Source organism: Nerophis ophidion, linkage group LG04 (genome assembly GCF_033978795.1).
Source record: "Nerophis ophidion isolate RoL-2023_Sa linkage group LG04, RoL_Noph_v1.0, whole genome shotgun sequence".
NCBI classification, from domain to species: Eukaryota; Metazoa; Chordata; class Actinopteri; order Syngnathiformes; family Syngnathidae; genus Nerophis; species Nerophis ophidion.
Window position 1 is genome coordinate 51,904,890 of NC_084614.1, and position 14,280 is coordinate 51,919,169.

Consider the following 14,280-nt stretch of genomic DNA (forward strand, 5'->3'; position numbering starts at 1 on the left):
TGTTTAAAAAGCCTATATTATAGGTAGTGGGCTGTTTTAAGGAGTTTTTAATCAAATTATCCGTAGTAGCAATATTAATAATGTTGCGTTTATTATGCGTAGTACACTTAAAATAGTTACGACCATATCTAGGAATTGATATGACGGGAGTTTTACGATTGTTTGTTTCGTGCTGTGATGAACTCAACGCATCATAATTTGCCACCTCAGTAGAACGCATGTCCAACTCTAAAACAGTCATAGCAGAAAAAACTTGTTCCAACTTAACTGACCCCTTACCCAGACCAGTAGGCTCGTGTCTTCCATTTAATTCCGGCTTCAGGATAGAGGGAAGCGGTGTTCTGTGGAAAATTTGCCTTTTGCTTTGTTGTTAGCCCAACTCGGCATCTGCGTTTCTGCTTTCGATCACACCGCTTGCATGTCTTCCATAGACGGCCCCCGCTGGTACTATACTCTGCTGCTTCACAAGCCGCTGGATGTAGCCGGCGAAGTATTCCCATGCTAGCTAGATGTTCCAACATACACACATCTTTTAGACCAAAACGGCCCGATTTATGAACATCCAGAATTGTCTGGCGGTCGTAACTGATCACAGAGTGTCCACGCCAGCCATGAAATTTGCAGAATTGTCCGGTATTTTTTGGCAAATGTTCCATTTTTACCAAGAGCTTCAGCAAGCCGCAGTCTGTCCGGGCGCCGCCATCTTGGAACAGCTGTTGGAACAACTTAAGCTGTACATCAAGTAAAAATGGGAAATAATTCCACCAGAAAGGCTTAAAAAATTGGTCTCCTCTGTTCCCAAACGTTTACTGTGTTAGAGGCCATGTAACACAGTGGTAAAAAGGCCCTTGTGCCAACATCTTTGCAATGTAATGCTGCCATTAAATTCTAAGTTAAACATTATTTGGAAAAAAAAATTATGTTTCTCACTCCGAACATTAAATATCTTGTCTTTGCAGTCAATTCAATTGAATATAAGTTGAAAAGGATTTGCAAACCATTGTATTTTGTTTTTATTTACAGTTTACACAACGTGCCAACTTCACTGGTTTTGGGATTGCATATATATATATATATATATATATATATATATATAATTTAATATATCCTTGATATAGCAGCGGCAGCACAATAGGAGAGGGGTTAGTGCGTCTACGTCCCAATACGAAGGTCCTGGGTTCAGTCCCGGGCTCGGGATCTTTCTGTGTGGAGTTTGCATGTTCTCCCTGTGACTGCGTGGTTTCACTCCGGGTACTCCGGCTTCCTCCCACCGCCAAAAACATGCACCTAGGGATAAGTTGATTGGCAACATTAAATTGGCCCTAGTGTGTGAATGTGAGCGGGAATGTTGTCTATCTGTGTTGGCCCTGTTGACTTGTCCAGGGTGTACGCCGCCTTCCGCCCGATTGTAGCTGAGATAGGCGCCAGCGCCCCCCGCCACCCCGAAAGGGAATAAGCGGTAGAAAATGGATGGATATATGTATATATATATATATATAATATGTAACATTAATATAGCAAGCTATATATATTCAGTCTACCTTGTAGTGTAGCTTGCTACAACACACTGGGGATAGTTCGCACTGCAGCTTAGCTACATTTAATCGAGAGTAACTTGTGACTAAATGTTTCTAAGTAGCTTGCCTATCACTGCATTTATGGCACCGTGTTAATAAGACAAAGCAGCAGTTTGAGCTACAGTAGAAATTCTAACTAGAACAAGAGCGAAGAGACAGAAGTTTACGCCGAGCAATCTTTTAAATTGTATTGTGAAGTGAATTATATTTATATAGCGCTTTTCTCGAGAGACTCAAAACGCTTTGCAGAGTGAAACTCATTATCTTAATCTTTTACGTTACATTTAATAGAGTGTGGGTGGCACCGGGAGCAGGGGGGTAAAGTGTTTTGTATCCTTATACAACGGCAGTGACTCGGATGGCGAAAGCGGGGAACGAACCTGGAACCCTTAAGTTGCTGGCACGGCCGCTCTGTGGCAGGTATGACTGTTGGCGCCTGATGTCTGATGTATTACTGACATATGACTGATGTATGTCCTATGTTTAACTGATTTATGACTAACGCATAAATAATTGTAGTTCTAATGTATGGTTGATGTATGTTTGATGCTGTATGTTGTCTGTTTGATGTATGACTGACGTATAGTCTGACGTATGCATGATGTATGTCTGACCTACGGCTGACATGGCTGGCGTATGACTGATGTATTGACTTACATAAGCAGGCTGCCTGGTGCAGACATGGACCTCTCCTCTCGCCGGCTCGGACACTCAAACGGGTTGCTGAAAGAACGTTTCCTCAACATGGCTTTCACCAAGATCTGAAATTGTCACAACAATGGCGCAAAAGGTTTTTCATGACAGTTATTTGATAAAATGTGTTATGTTCTATTGTTCTGCAGCCTCAAGATGCAGAGACAGGAGAAGGCGTGCAGGTAAAAATATATTTACAGAAGTGCAGCCAGAGGAGGCCAGAATGATGGACAGTCACTTAACACGAAAAACTGAAGGATCGGGCCAACAGTCCAGGCCGAGATTATTGCTTGTGCTTGTGTTTATGCTTCCTGTGCACGTTACTACTGCATTATTCCTTTGCGTTTTTGACATTAAACACATGCTTACCTGCGTTACGCCGGATGTCTCTGCATCTTGAACGTAACATAAAATATAGATAAATTAAAAAAACAAATACATGACTGATGTTTCTCCAAGACAATAGCCTTTTTAATGAATATGTTTGTTTTAAGTCTACTTTGTATACACTATCCTTTGATTTTTAAGAGAAATCTTCTGAAAAATCTGGCATGTTTTTTTTTTAGATTACTAAATAGTTGAACAGTTACTCTGCTGGTTACAGTCAAGTACTACATTTTACCTCAATTACTTCAAAAAAATGGAAAAAGAAGTGAAGTGAAGTGAATTATATTTATATAGCGCTTTTCTCAAGTTACTCAAAGCGCTTTACATAGTGACACCCAATATCTAAGTTACATTTAAACCAGTGTGGGTGGCACTGGGAGCAGGTGGGTAAAGTGTCTTGCCCAAGGACACAACGGCAGTAACTAGGATGGCACAAGCGGGAATCGAACCTGCAACCCTCAAGTTGCTGACACGGCCACTCTACCAACCGAGCATAAAATGGATTAGATTTATATAGCATGTTTCTAAAAACCCAAAGTGCTTTACAGTGAGAGTCATAATTCATTTACACCACATTCCCACATTGATGGTGATTGTCACAGCTGCCCTCGACTGATGGAAACATGGCTTCCGAATTGCGCCATCCTCTTCTCTAACCAACACAAAACATTCATTCATAATCATACAGCAAACATGCATTGCACTCATACCCCCGTGTGGGCGGCACTGAGAGCAAGGTGGGTGAAATGTTTTGCCCAAGGACACAAGGGCAGTGACGAGGATGGTGGAAGCGGAATTCATTCAAAAAACACTCACGTTTCTGAACCACGCCCATAGAATTTCATTTTTAACACCCAATTCATTGACTTAAATATGACACATTCAATTTAAGTTTGTTATGAGTTTTCTCCCTGTGTTCAGCAGTTAAGAAGCTAGAAATATTGTGGCATATCTTATGTTGCTTACCACAGCAGACAGACTGGGAACAAACTTGACCGAGTTCTTGATGTCCTCTTCCGTCACCTCCACCACACTGCAGTGCTCGTCCTCCAGAGGAAGCAGCTGAGTGCCCTCCTTGGTGACCCATTGGTTCATCTAAATTTGGACACACACACACATACACACGCACGCACGCATGCACGCATGCAGACACGCACACACACACGCACAACACACACGTATATACAAACCCCAAAACCAGTGAAGTTGGCACGTTGTGTAAATTGTAAAACAGAATACAATAATTTTCAAACCCTTTTCAACCTATATTCAATTGTATAGACTGCAAAGACAAGATACTCAATGTTCGAACTGGACAACTTTATTTTTTGCAAATATTACCTCATTTGGAATTTGATGTCTGCAACATGTTTCAAAAAAGCTGGCACAAGTGTCAAAAAAACTGAGAAAAGTTGAGTAATGCTCATCAAACACTTATTTGGAAAATCCTATAGGTGAAAAGGCTAACTGGGAACAGGTGGGTGCAGCTTCCATGAGCTGCTCAGTCATTCACAAAAAAGGATGGAGCGAGGGTCACCACTTTGTGAACAAATGCATGAGAAAATTGTCGAACAGTTGAAGAACATTTCTCAACGAGCTATTGCAAGGAATTTAGGGATTTCACCGCCTAAGGTCCGTACTATCATAAAAAGGTTCAGAGAATCTGGAGAAATCACTGCATGTAAGCGGAAACCAACATTGAATGCCCGTGACCTTCGATTCCTCAGTTGGTACTGCATCGAAAAAGCAACATCGGTGTGTAAAGGATATCACCACAAGAGCTCAGGAACACTTCAGAAAACCACTGTCAGTAACTACAGTTTGTCGCTACATCTGTAAGTGCAAGTTAAAAATCTACTATGCAAAACGAAAAAAAAAAAACAACAACACCCAGAAACAACGCTGGCTTCGCAGGGCCCGAGCTCATCTAAGATGGACGGACCCAAAGTTTAATAGTGTTCTGTGGTATGACAAGTCCAAATTTCAAATAGTTTTTGGAAACTGTGGACGTTGTGTCCTCCAGAAAAAAGAGGAAAAGAACCATCCGGATTGTTATAGGCACAAAGTTCAAAATCCAGCATCTGTGATGGTATAGGGGTGTATTAGTACCCAAGACATGGATAAATTACACATCTGTGAAGGCACCATTAATACTGATAGGTACATACAGGTTTTACAGCAACATATGTTGCCATCCACTCAAAGTTATTATGGACACCCCTGCTCATTTCAGCAAGACAATGCCAAGGTACAAGTGTTACAACAGCATGGCTTCATAGTAAAAGACTGCGGGTACTAGACTGGCCGGCCTGTAGTCCAGACCTGTCTCCCAATGAAAATGTGTGGAGCGTTATGAAGCGTAAAATACCACAACGGAAAACCCGGACTGGTGAACAACTTAAACTGAATGGCAAATAATTCCACCTGAAAAAGCTTCAAAAATTGGTCTCCTCAGTTCCCAAACGTTTACTTAATGTTGTTAAAAACAAATGCCATTTAACACAGTGGTAAAAATGCACCTGTGCCAACTTTTTTGCAATACGTTGCTGCCATTAAATTCTAAGTTAATGATTATTTGCAAAAAAAAAGTTTCTCAGTTTGAACATTAAATAGCTTGTCTTTGCAGTCTATTCAATTGAATTTTATAAGTTTAAAAGGATTTGAAAATCATTGTATTGTCTTTTTATTTACGAATTACACAACATGCCAACTTCACTGGTTTTGGGTTTTGTATAAACTCAAGTACTTTTTGATTAAATTTCTGAATGCGATAATGAACAAAAAAGTGTTTCATGGATTAAATAATGTTCTTCTTTTCAACAATAAACAGTTGAGCCCAACTAAACAGCACCAGCCAAATATTGCACTCTATTTCACCTTGATTGGTTCCAGATAATCAACAATCAACACAAATCCTAACCATAGACAACACGTCTATGACGACAACACGTCTACGATAACTCCACATTTTTTTGGACAACACATCTATCAGGACAACAGGTCTATGTGGACAACACATCGATGACAAGACCACAAGTATGTGGACAACACGCCTATGCGATCAATCAGATGATCTCTGTTTTTATTAAAGACAAGTTTACTTTGAAGGTTGAAGAAGTCGACCGTCTCGATTGTCTCAGTCATAGCCAGACATCGAATAACCCTGCTTTTACCATGCTTTCCTCGCACAAATCCCATCACCAGTCAGAAATAAACATGACAAACCACTGACTGCCTTTTAGAAAGTTTTAAAAATATAGATATGAAATAAATATGCATATTTCCTCCACACCAGTGTTGAAAGAATCTCCCAACTCAACAATAGAACAACAAATGTCAGAGCTTGGGTAGGATCCTGACACAAAGAAGAAAAAAAATTAAAAAAGGATTGAGGAAAAACAAATTATGAAGCAGAGCCGGAGGAACAAGCAGCGTGAGTGGAGTCAAAGCAGAGGAGATGAACACAACTGGAAGGGTGAAGCATTAGGAATCAACTGGAACCGATTAAATGAACTGGAGAGCTAAGCTTCTCTATCCATCTACTCCTGGCGGTCTACCTGTTTTTTCAGGATGAAAAGAGTGGAGGTCACACATAAAGGATGGATCTAGGGTACAGGTGCTGGAGACCCATTAATGATCTTCAGGACTGTACCCTTCCCTGTCAACCAGATACTGAATTCCCCTCCCCTGCTTTCTGGAGTCTAAAATTGCATTCACATTGCAGGCTGGATGACCATCGATCATGCGCAGAGGAGAAAGAGGCGTTGAAGGAGGGCACAGTGGACTGGTGGTAACTGGCTTGAGGTTGGAAACGTGAACCACCAAATGATGGTTGATGGATGAAGGCTGTAGGAGTCTGACCGCTGCAGGGCTGATGATCCTGGTTATTTTGAAGGGCCCCACGAACCTGGGAAAATGCTATCTGGAGGAGCCGAAATGATAGCCGACCTCTTGTCCAGGTAGATGAGTGGCCGTTGGTATCCTGCGGCGATCCAAAAGCCTAAAGTTCCAGGCATCCGTCCGGGACAAATTTGTTCTTGATTCTCGCCACACCAAATAAGCACCGCAATCCACCGGGGATCCACCAGAAAAGTACAGTGCGAAGTGAATGGACGAGTGGTACCGGAAGGTATTGATTTCAATGGAAATGGAGGATCAGCTGCTTGTCTTGACACCTCGACCAGCCAAGCTCGCTCCAGCATCAAAGCTTGATCAAGCCGAGCTTGCTCCAGCTTCAAAGCTTGTCGAAGCCAAGCTCGTTCCAGCTTCGACCCCTCTCAAGGCAGGCTTGCTCCAGCTTCGACAACCACTCAAGCCAAGTTTGCTTCAGCTTTGACGCCAGCTCTAGCCATGCTTGCCACCTCCTACACAGCTTCTGCCGCTAGTCCTATTGTCCAGTCAAGCTTTCACCTCCTGTACAGCCTCTGCCGCCAGTCCTAAGTCGAGCCAAGCTACCACCTCCTGCATAGACTTGGCTGCCAGTCCTATGTCCAGCCAAGCTACCACCTCTGGCAATGCCCCCGCCGCCATTCCTACGTCCAGCCAAGCTGCTATTTTCTGCAGGGCCTCCGCCGCCAGTTGTACGTCGAGCCAAGCTACCACCTCCTGCATGGACTTGGCTGCCAGTCCTATGTCCAGCCAAGCTACCACCTCTGGCATTTCCCCCGCCGCCATTCCTACTTCCAGCCAAGCTGCTATCTCCTGCATGGCTTCCGCCACCTGTCCTATGTCCAGCCCAGCTGCCTGCTGTTCCAGCTCTGCAGATGCCACCACCTACTCCAGTGTGCCTGTAGACGCCACCAGCTACTCCAGTGGGGCTGCAGACACCACCATCTACTCATGTGGGCCTGCAGATGCCACCATCCTCTCAAGTGGCCCTGCAGTCACCATCCTTGTCTCAAGTGGGTCCGACGCCACCAGTGCAACCCATTTATTTATTTAAGTGGATCCGACACCACAATCCTCGCCTCAAGTGATCCTTCTTCGCTTCATCCTTGTTTCAAGTGGGTCCAACGGGGATTCCAGCCTCATGTCAAGTGGGTCTGACGCCCCATACAGCCTCGTCTCTAGTGGGTCCGATGGGGTTTCCAGCCTCGTCTCAAGTGGGTCTAACCCCGCTTCCAGCCTCATCTCAAATGGGTCCAACGGCACTTCCAGCCTCGTCTCTAGTGGGTCCTACGCCACTTCAAGCCTTACCTCCAGCTCTGCAATCCGTTCCAGCTATCCCAGTGGGTCTTCCCACGAGGCCACCAGCCCAGCAGCCAGCTTCAGCTTGACCTATAGCCCAGCGGCCTGCTCCGTCAGGCACTTGCAGCCTACGTCCTCGCCGGCCACTAATGTGGCCAGTCCATGGAAGCCTCCCTGAGGATTTGGTCCTGCTCACGTCTGTCTGCTCCTCGGCCACAAATGTGGCCCGTTTGTGGTCGCCCGCCTCCCCAGCTGCAGTGGCGTCCAACTCTCCGCCGCCACCTGACTCGCCTACGGTGGCTTCAGGAACCCTTGGCCTGGCGAACCACAGCCAACTTCTCCCTCGACCCTCCTTTGACTTTGAACCTGTTTTTCTTGGGATGTCTGGAATCCGTCCCTAACGGTGGTGGTACTGTCATGGCCCGTTGCCCGGGTCATGTTGTGATGTTTAATTTTGTAATATTATCCTTAGTTTATTGTCTATTTTTGTTTCAGCACACTTTTTAGTTTTCTTAGTTGAAACGGGTGCTGATTTTCTGCACCTGCCTCTGATTTTTGTCTTTTGCCTTTTGAGAATAAATCGGCATCTTACCTGCATGCCACTTCCTGATGTCGTTTTGCATCTTGGGGAAACGACCATCACAAACAGGTGACTCAAATGAAACAAAAAATATTTTATGCCTAAGTGTGCACTAACTAACCCATATAATAACTATTTTCTTATTCAAGTGTGAAGTATGTTGCGCTTTTCTCTAACAACTAAAAGCGCTTAACTGTCACACCGCGGTGAGGGATGTCTTGTCTTGTTTTTTTTGTCTTATGATTTACATGTTTTAATTTGAAAAGTAACTCTCCTCTCTTTTCAGGTCACTTGCCCTTCCTTTTGTGTCATCAGTCTGACGTCATCCCTGTTCCCTGATTGTTTCCACCTGTTCCCTATTACCCTCATGTGTTTTATAAGTCCTCTCCTCCCTTTGCTCTGTGCCAGATTGTTTCGTTAATTCGTGCTCTCTAGCGTCCATGTCCATGCCTTGCCTTGTCTCGTACTTATGTCCCCTGGTCCTGAATCCCTTTGTTACTATTTTGAGTTTTCCTTTCTTCCTCCTCAGCAGAGTGATTTTGGTCATTTCGTTTATTCAGCTGAAGTGGTAAGTTATCAGCTATTTTTTCATTCCTTCCTCAAATTTTTGAGTGACATTTTTTGTTAAAACTTTATTAGATTAGGTAGTGTAGAAATTTTCATAGTTGTTTTGGCCTCTTGTTGGAGCGTTTTTTGTTAATACTTTTTATAGCATATACGGCGCCAATTGTAGTTCGTCTTTGCTTTTGTGTTTTCCTCCGTACGGAGTGATTTTCGGTTGTTCCTTTTTTTTGGAACCTTTTCGCCGATTAGTTTTTTGTGATTAATATAGATATTGTTATTCCTTGACTTTAGAGGTGAAAGGAAGTTATCAAAATAAAAGCCTGTCTAAATTCCCTACTCTGCATCTGAGTCCTATCCTTTTACCAAGCCTGACATTAACTTAGTGAAACCCATTATCTGAGTTACGTTTAAACCAGTGACGTTGGTATTAGGACCAGATGGGTGAAGTATCTTGCCCAAGGACATGACGGCAGTGACTATGACGGCGGGACCAGGGATCGAACCTGTAACCCTTAAGTTGCCGGCCGTGCCGCTCTACCAACCGAGCCACGCCCCCCTAAAACAATATTTATGTTCAAGTGTGCACTAATTAACCCGTAAAACTATTTTATGTCCAAGTGTGACCTAACTAACCCATAAAACTATTTTCATGTTAAAGTGCGCACTAACTAACCCATAAAACAATTGTATGTCCAAGTGTACACAAACTAACCCATGAAAATGTTTTTTTCATATTCAGGTGTGCATTAAACTTTTTACATTTTCTATCATATAATTATTTACCTTCATTTCAGGGATGGTGATGCGGGTGTCCGGGTTCTTATCTAGCATCCTCAAAATCAAGGTCCGCAGCTCTTCATTTATTTTTGGTCTAAATGAATAGAAACAAAATAATGACCACTTTTTACGGCTAAAACTATTAAGTGACAGTTTGACTACAACTAAACAATATTATTTCATAATTCATCTTAATTAAAACAGTTATTAAAATAGATGGATGAATTGAGAAAAAAATATCAGTATTATTAAGTGGCGACTTGTCCAGGGTGTACGCCGCCTTCCACCCGATTGTAGCTGACATAGGCGCCAGCGACCCTAAAAGGGAATAAGCAGTAGAAAATGGATGGATGGATGGATGGATATCAGTAATATATTATTAGTATTTACAAGGTGTCCAGCCGTCCATTCAGCTTCGGCTGCTTATTCGATGTTGAGTCGCGGGTGTAGCAGCCTAAGCAGAGAAGCCCTGAATTCCTTCCCTCTCCCAGCCACTTCGCCTAGCTCCTCCGGGGGGATTTCGAGGTGTTCCCAGGCCAGCTAGGAGACATAGTTTCCCCATCGTTTCCTGGGTCTTACCTCCTCCATGCCATAAATACCTCCCAGGAAGGCATACGGAGGGCATCCAGATGCCCGGACCACCTCATTGGGCTTTTCCTGATGTGGAGGAGCAGCAGTTTTACTCTGAATTCCTCCCGAATGACAGAGCCTCTCATCCTATCTCTATGGGAGAGCCCGCCACCTGCTGGAGGAAACTGAATTTGGCCGCTTGTCTTTTCGGTCACAATCCAAAGGTCGTGACCATAGGTGAGGATAAGAACGTAGATTGACCAGTAAATTGAGAGCTTTGCCTTATAGCTACTTCTTCACCACAACGGATCAATACAGGGTCCGCATCACAGCAAATGCTGCAGCTATCTCACAATTCACTCTTCCGTACTCGTGAACAAGACTCAGAGTTCCGCAAATTCCTTCTTTTGAGACAAGATCTCCTCCCCGACCCAAAGATGGCACTCCACCATTTTCTGGGCGATGGACTCGAACTTGGTGGCGCTGATCTTCATCCCAGTCTCTTTACACTGCTGCGAAACTATCCAGTGAGAACTGAAGATCCTAACCAGATGAAGCCAGCAGGACCACATTATTGGCAAAAAGCAGAGACCTAATCATTCCTGCAGGCACCAAACTCAATGCCCTCCACACCCTGATTCTGACCACAAATGTTACGAACAAAATTGTTGACAAAGGGCAGCCCTGGCGTTGTCCAACCCTCACTGGAAACGGGTTTAACTTACTGTTGACAATGCAGACCAAACTCTGACACCTATCATACCGAGAACGGACTGCCACAATCAGGCGGTTAGTTACACCATCATTTCTGAGCATTCCCCGCAGGACTTCCCAAGGGACACTGTCTTTCTCCAAGTCCACAGAGCACATCTCGACTGGTTGGGAAAACTCCTATGCAGCCTCAAGGACCATGTATAGAGTATAGAGCTGGTCCAAAGTTCCATAACCAGGACCTGCTTCTCCTGAATCAGAGGTTTGAATATCCAACATAGCCTCTTTCCAGTAAATCTGAATAAACATTTCTGGGAAGGCTGAAGAGTGTGATCCCACAATAGTTAGAGCACAACCTCTGGTTCCGCTTCTTAAAGATAGGAACAACAACCTCGGTCTGACAATCCAGAGGAACCGCCCCGAATGTCCAACCAATGTTACAGAGTCTGGTCAACCAAGACAACCCCACAGCATTTAGAGCCTTAACGCTGGATGGATCTCATCAAGGAACTACAACCAACCTCAGACCCAGAAATGAGAAAGACCACCACAGATTCCTGAGGCATTTCTTCCGCATAGGAAGGCGTGTAGGTGGGATTGAGGAGGTAGTATTCCCATTTGAAGTATTCCTTCCACTAATCCACAACATCCCTAGTTGAGGTCAGCAGCACACCATCACCACCATAAACGCTGTTGGCAGTGCACTGCTTCCTCCTCCTGAGGTGGCAGATGGTGGTCCAAAATCACTTTGAAGTCGTCTGGAAGTCATTTTCCATGGCTTCCCCGAACTCCTGCCATGTCTGAGTTTTTGCTTTTTCGACCGCCAAAGACACATGCAGTTTGGCCTGTCAGTACCAGTTTCATTAAACAAAAGGACCCGATAAGACATCTCTCAACGCCTGTGTCCACCAGCGGGTTCTGGGATTACCCCCACGTCATGCACCAAACATCTTGCAGCCACAGCTCTGATCGGCTGCCTCGACAATAGAGGCATGGAAAATGGTCCACTCAGACTCAATGTGCAGCGCCTCCCTCGTGACAAATTTAAAACATTTCTGGAGATGGGAATTGATCTCTCTCTGACGCGAGACTCTCACAATGCGTTTGGGTCTGCCAGGTCTGCCCGGCATCTTCCCCCACCATCGGAGTCAAGTCTCCACCGGGTGGTGATCGGTTGAAAGCTCTGCCCCTCTCTTCACCCAAGTGTTCAAAACATGACACAACAACAAAGTCGATCACCAAACTGCAGCCTAGGGTGTTCTGGTGCCAAGTACACATATATCACACGTGCACATGTTCAAACATATCCTTATGTTTGAACATGGTGTTCGTTAAGGATAATCTGTGACGAGCACAAAAGTCCGATACCAAAACACCACTTGATTTTAGATTGAGACGGCCCTTTCTCCAAATCACACCTCTCCAGGTTTCACTATTGTTTCCAATTTGAGTCCCCCAGCAGAACAAGGGAATCATCTGGGGGAGCACTTTCCAGTACTCCCTCTAGTAAATCCAAAAAGGGTGGGCATTCTGAACTGCTGTTTGGTATGTAGGCGCAAACAGCAGTGAGGATCCATCTCCCCCACCTAGAGACAAGATCTAAGCCACGGGGCAACGAGTATTGCCACCCCCACCTGTTGCGTCTCACTGCTTGCAACGCTGCTCTCGAGAGGACTGGTTTCAGAGCCCTTGCTGAGTGTCAAAGTATGTCCGACTAGATCAATATAATATCATATGTCATACAGCTAAAAAGGTAAGAAACATTATTGTTTGACTATAATCATCCATCCATCCATTTCTACTGCTTGGCCCTCTCGGGGTCGCTGGATCCTATTCCAACTGCATTTGGGTGTGATTAGCAATAAGAAAATATATATTACATAATGCTTAAAAGTAGTTCATGTGTGAGATTTTAGTTGCTAAATATTTTATTTTTCAAGTTGCTAACAGATGGAATATCAATATATTTAGTATAATATAATGCTGTATTCAAGTTCAAATATTTGAAATAAGCTTTGTGTGATTAGAATGTGTAGTTTGTATGTATATACTACAATAACACTACAATAGAATACTTGCTTTAGATAAAAACTGCAAAAATAAAGCAATACCATTTTTGTTTGTAGGTAAATCACTACTATTTTAAAACACTTGCTTGAGTTAAATACTACAATAACATGTTGTTTTTCTTAAATGTTTGAGTGACAGAATTGCAGCGTAGTGACGACAGTTTTTTATTGATGATGCAGCCACACTTGTTACGGCACGTGCAAATGCCTCCATTCATTCCTTGGCAAGCGCCGCAGAGAGCACTGCTGGACACGACCCTACACGATTCTGCTGCGCTCCCGCACAGCTGTAGAGAATCCGGAATCAGCGCACCTGGTTCGAATGAGGCTCGTCAACATAAAGACCAGCGCAGCCGGAGATCCTGTGCTAGAACGTAGTTCTCTGATCCCAGTAAGCTGTCACGTCTAGCTCCTCTCTTTGGGCCTCGCTCTCTGTGCTTCCCTCTGCCCTTGTCTCACGTGCGCCTTTTTGTTCCCGCAGCTTTCCTTCTGCTTCCTTGAATCGAGCTGTGCGCCTCGCTTCCCTGGATTACACCCTGGAAGTGGACTGCCTACCTCAATCCTCGACCCCCGCTTGGACATGGACCTTGACGTCTCTCATCTTGCCCCCGGACCACTCGCACATATTACGTACCTTCTACCAGCCTCGCCCTATTGGACTTCCTTATTTCCATCCAACACACACACACAACAACTCCTGGTAACATTTAATTGCTAACGCTTCACATAGTCCTGCTTGACACACACATAGTAGCATACACACTCCATCACAAAATCAATACTCAATAAAAAGTTATTGAGCTATACCGTCTGCCATCGTGCCGTATCCTTCCCCCTCCGTACATAACAACACTTGATCTAAAATATTTATCAGACCAGTGGCAGGTGTTGATCTTTCATTTGGGGAAAGCTAATTTTCAGCTACTCTCTTAAAGGGGAACATTATCACCAGACCTATGTAAGCGTCAATATATACCTTGATGTTGCAGAAAAAAGACCATATATTTTTTTAACTGATTTCCGAACTCTAAATGGGTGAATTTTGGCGAATTAAACGCCTTTCTGTTTATCCCTCTCTGAGCAACGACGTCAGAACGTGACGTCACATCGGTACCCAACGCCATTTTTCCCTACCACATCACACGCATCGAGTCAAATCATCTCT

The 14,280-nt window shown here is 44.1% G+C and overlaps 1 protein-coding gene across 6 annotated transcripts in view; it reads right to left on the bottom strand.

Moving 5' to 3' along the window:
* Nucleotides 1–14,280, bottom strand: part of camkk1a (calcium/calmodulin-dependent protein kinase kinase 1, alpha a) — a 202,275-nt gene that overhangs the window by 15,482 nt on the left and 172,513 nt on the right. For 5 of the 6 annotated variants that reach the window (XM_061898327.1, XM_061898325.1, XM_061898326.1 and 2 more), the window contains 3 exons: nucleotides 9,772–9,859; nucleotides 3,624–3,752; nucleotides 2,235–2,338 (listed from right to left, as the gene is read on the bottom strand). In XM_061898327.1, coding sequence (XP_061754311.1) covers nucleotides 2,235–2,338; nucleotides 3,624–3,752; nucleotides 9,772–9,859 — 321 coding nt within the window. The remainder of the gene's footprint in view (nucleotides 1–2,234; nucleotides 2,339–3,623; nucleotides 3,753–9,771; nucleotides 9,860–14,280) is intronic. The other variant, XM_061898329.1, reaches the window with a different exon arrangement.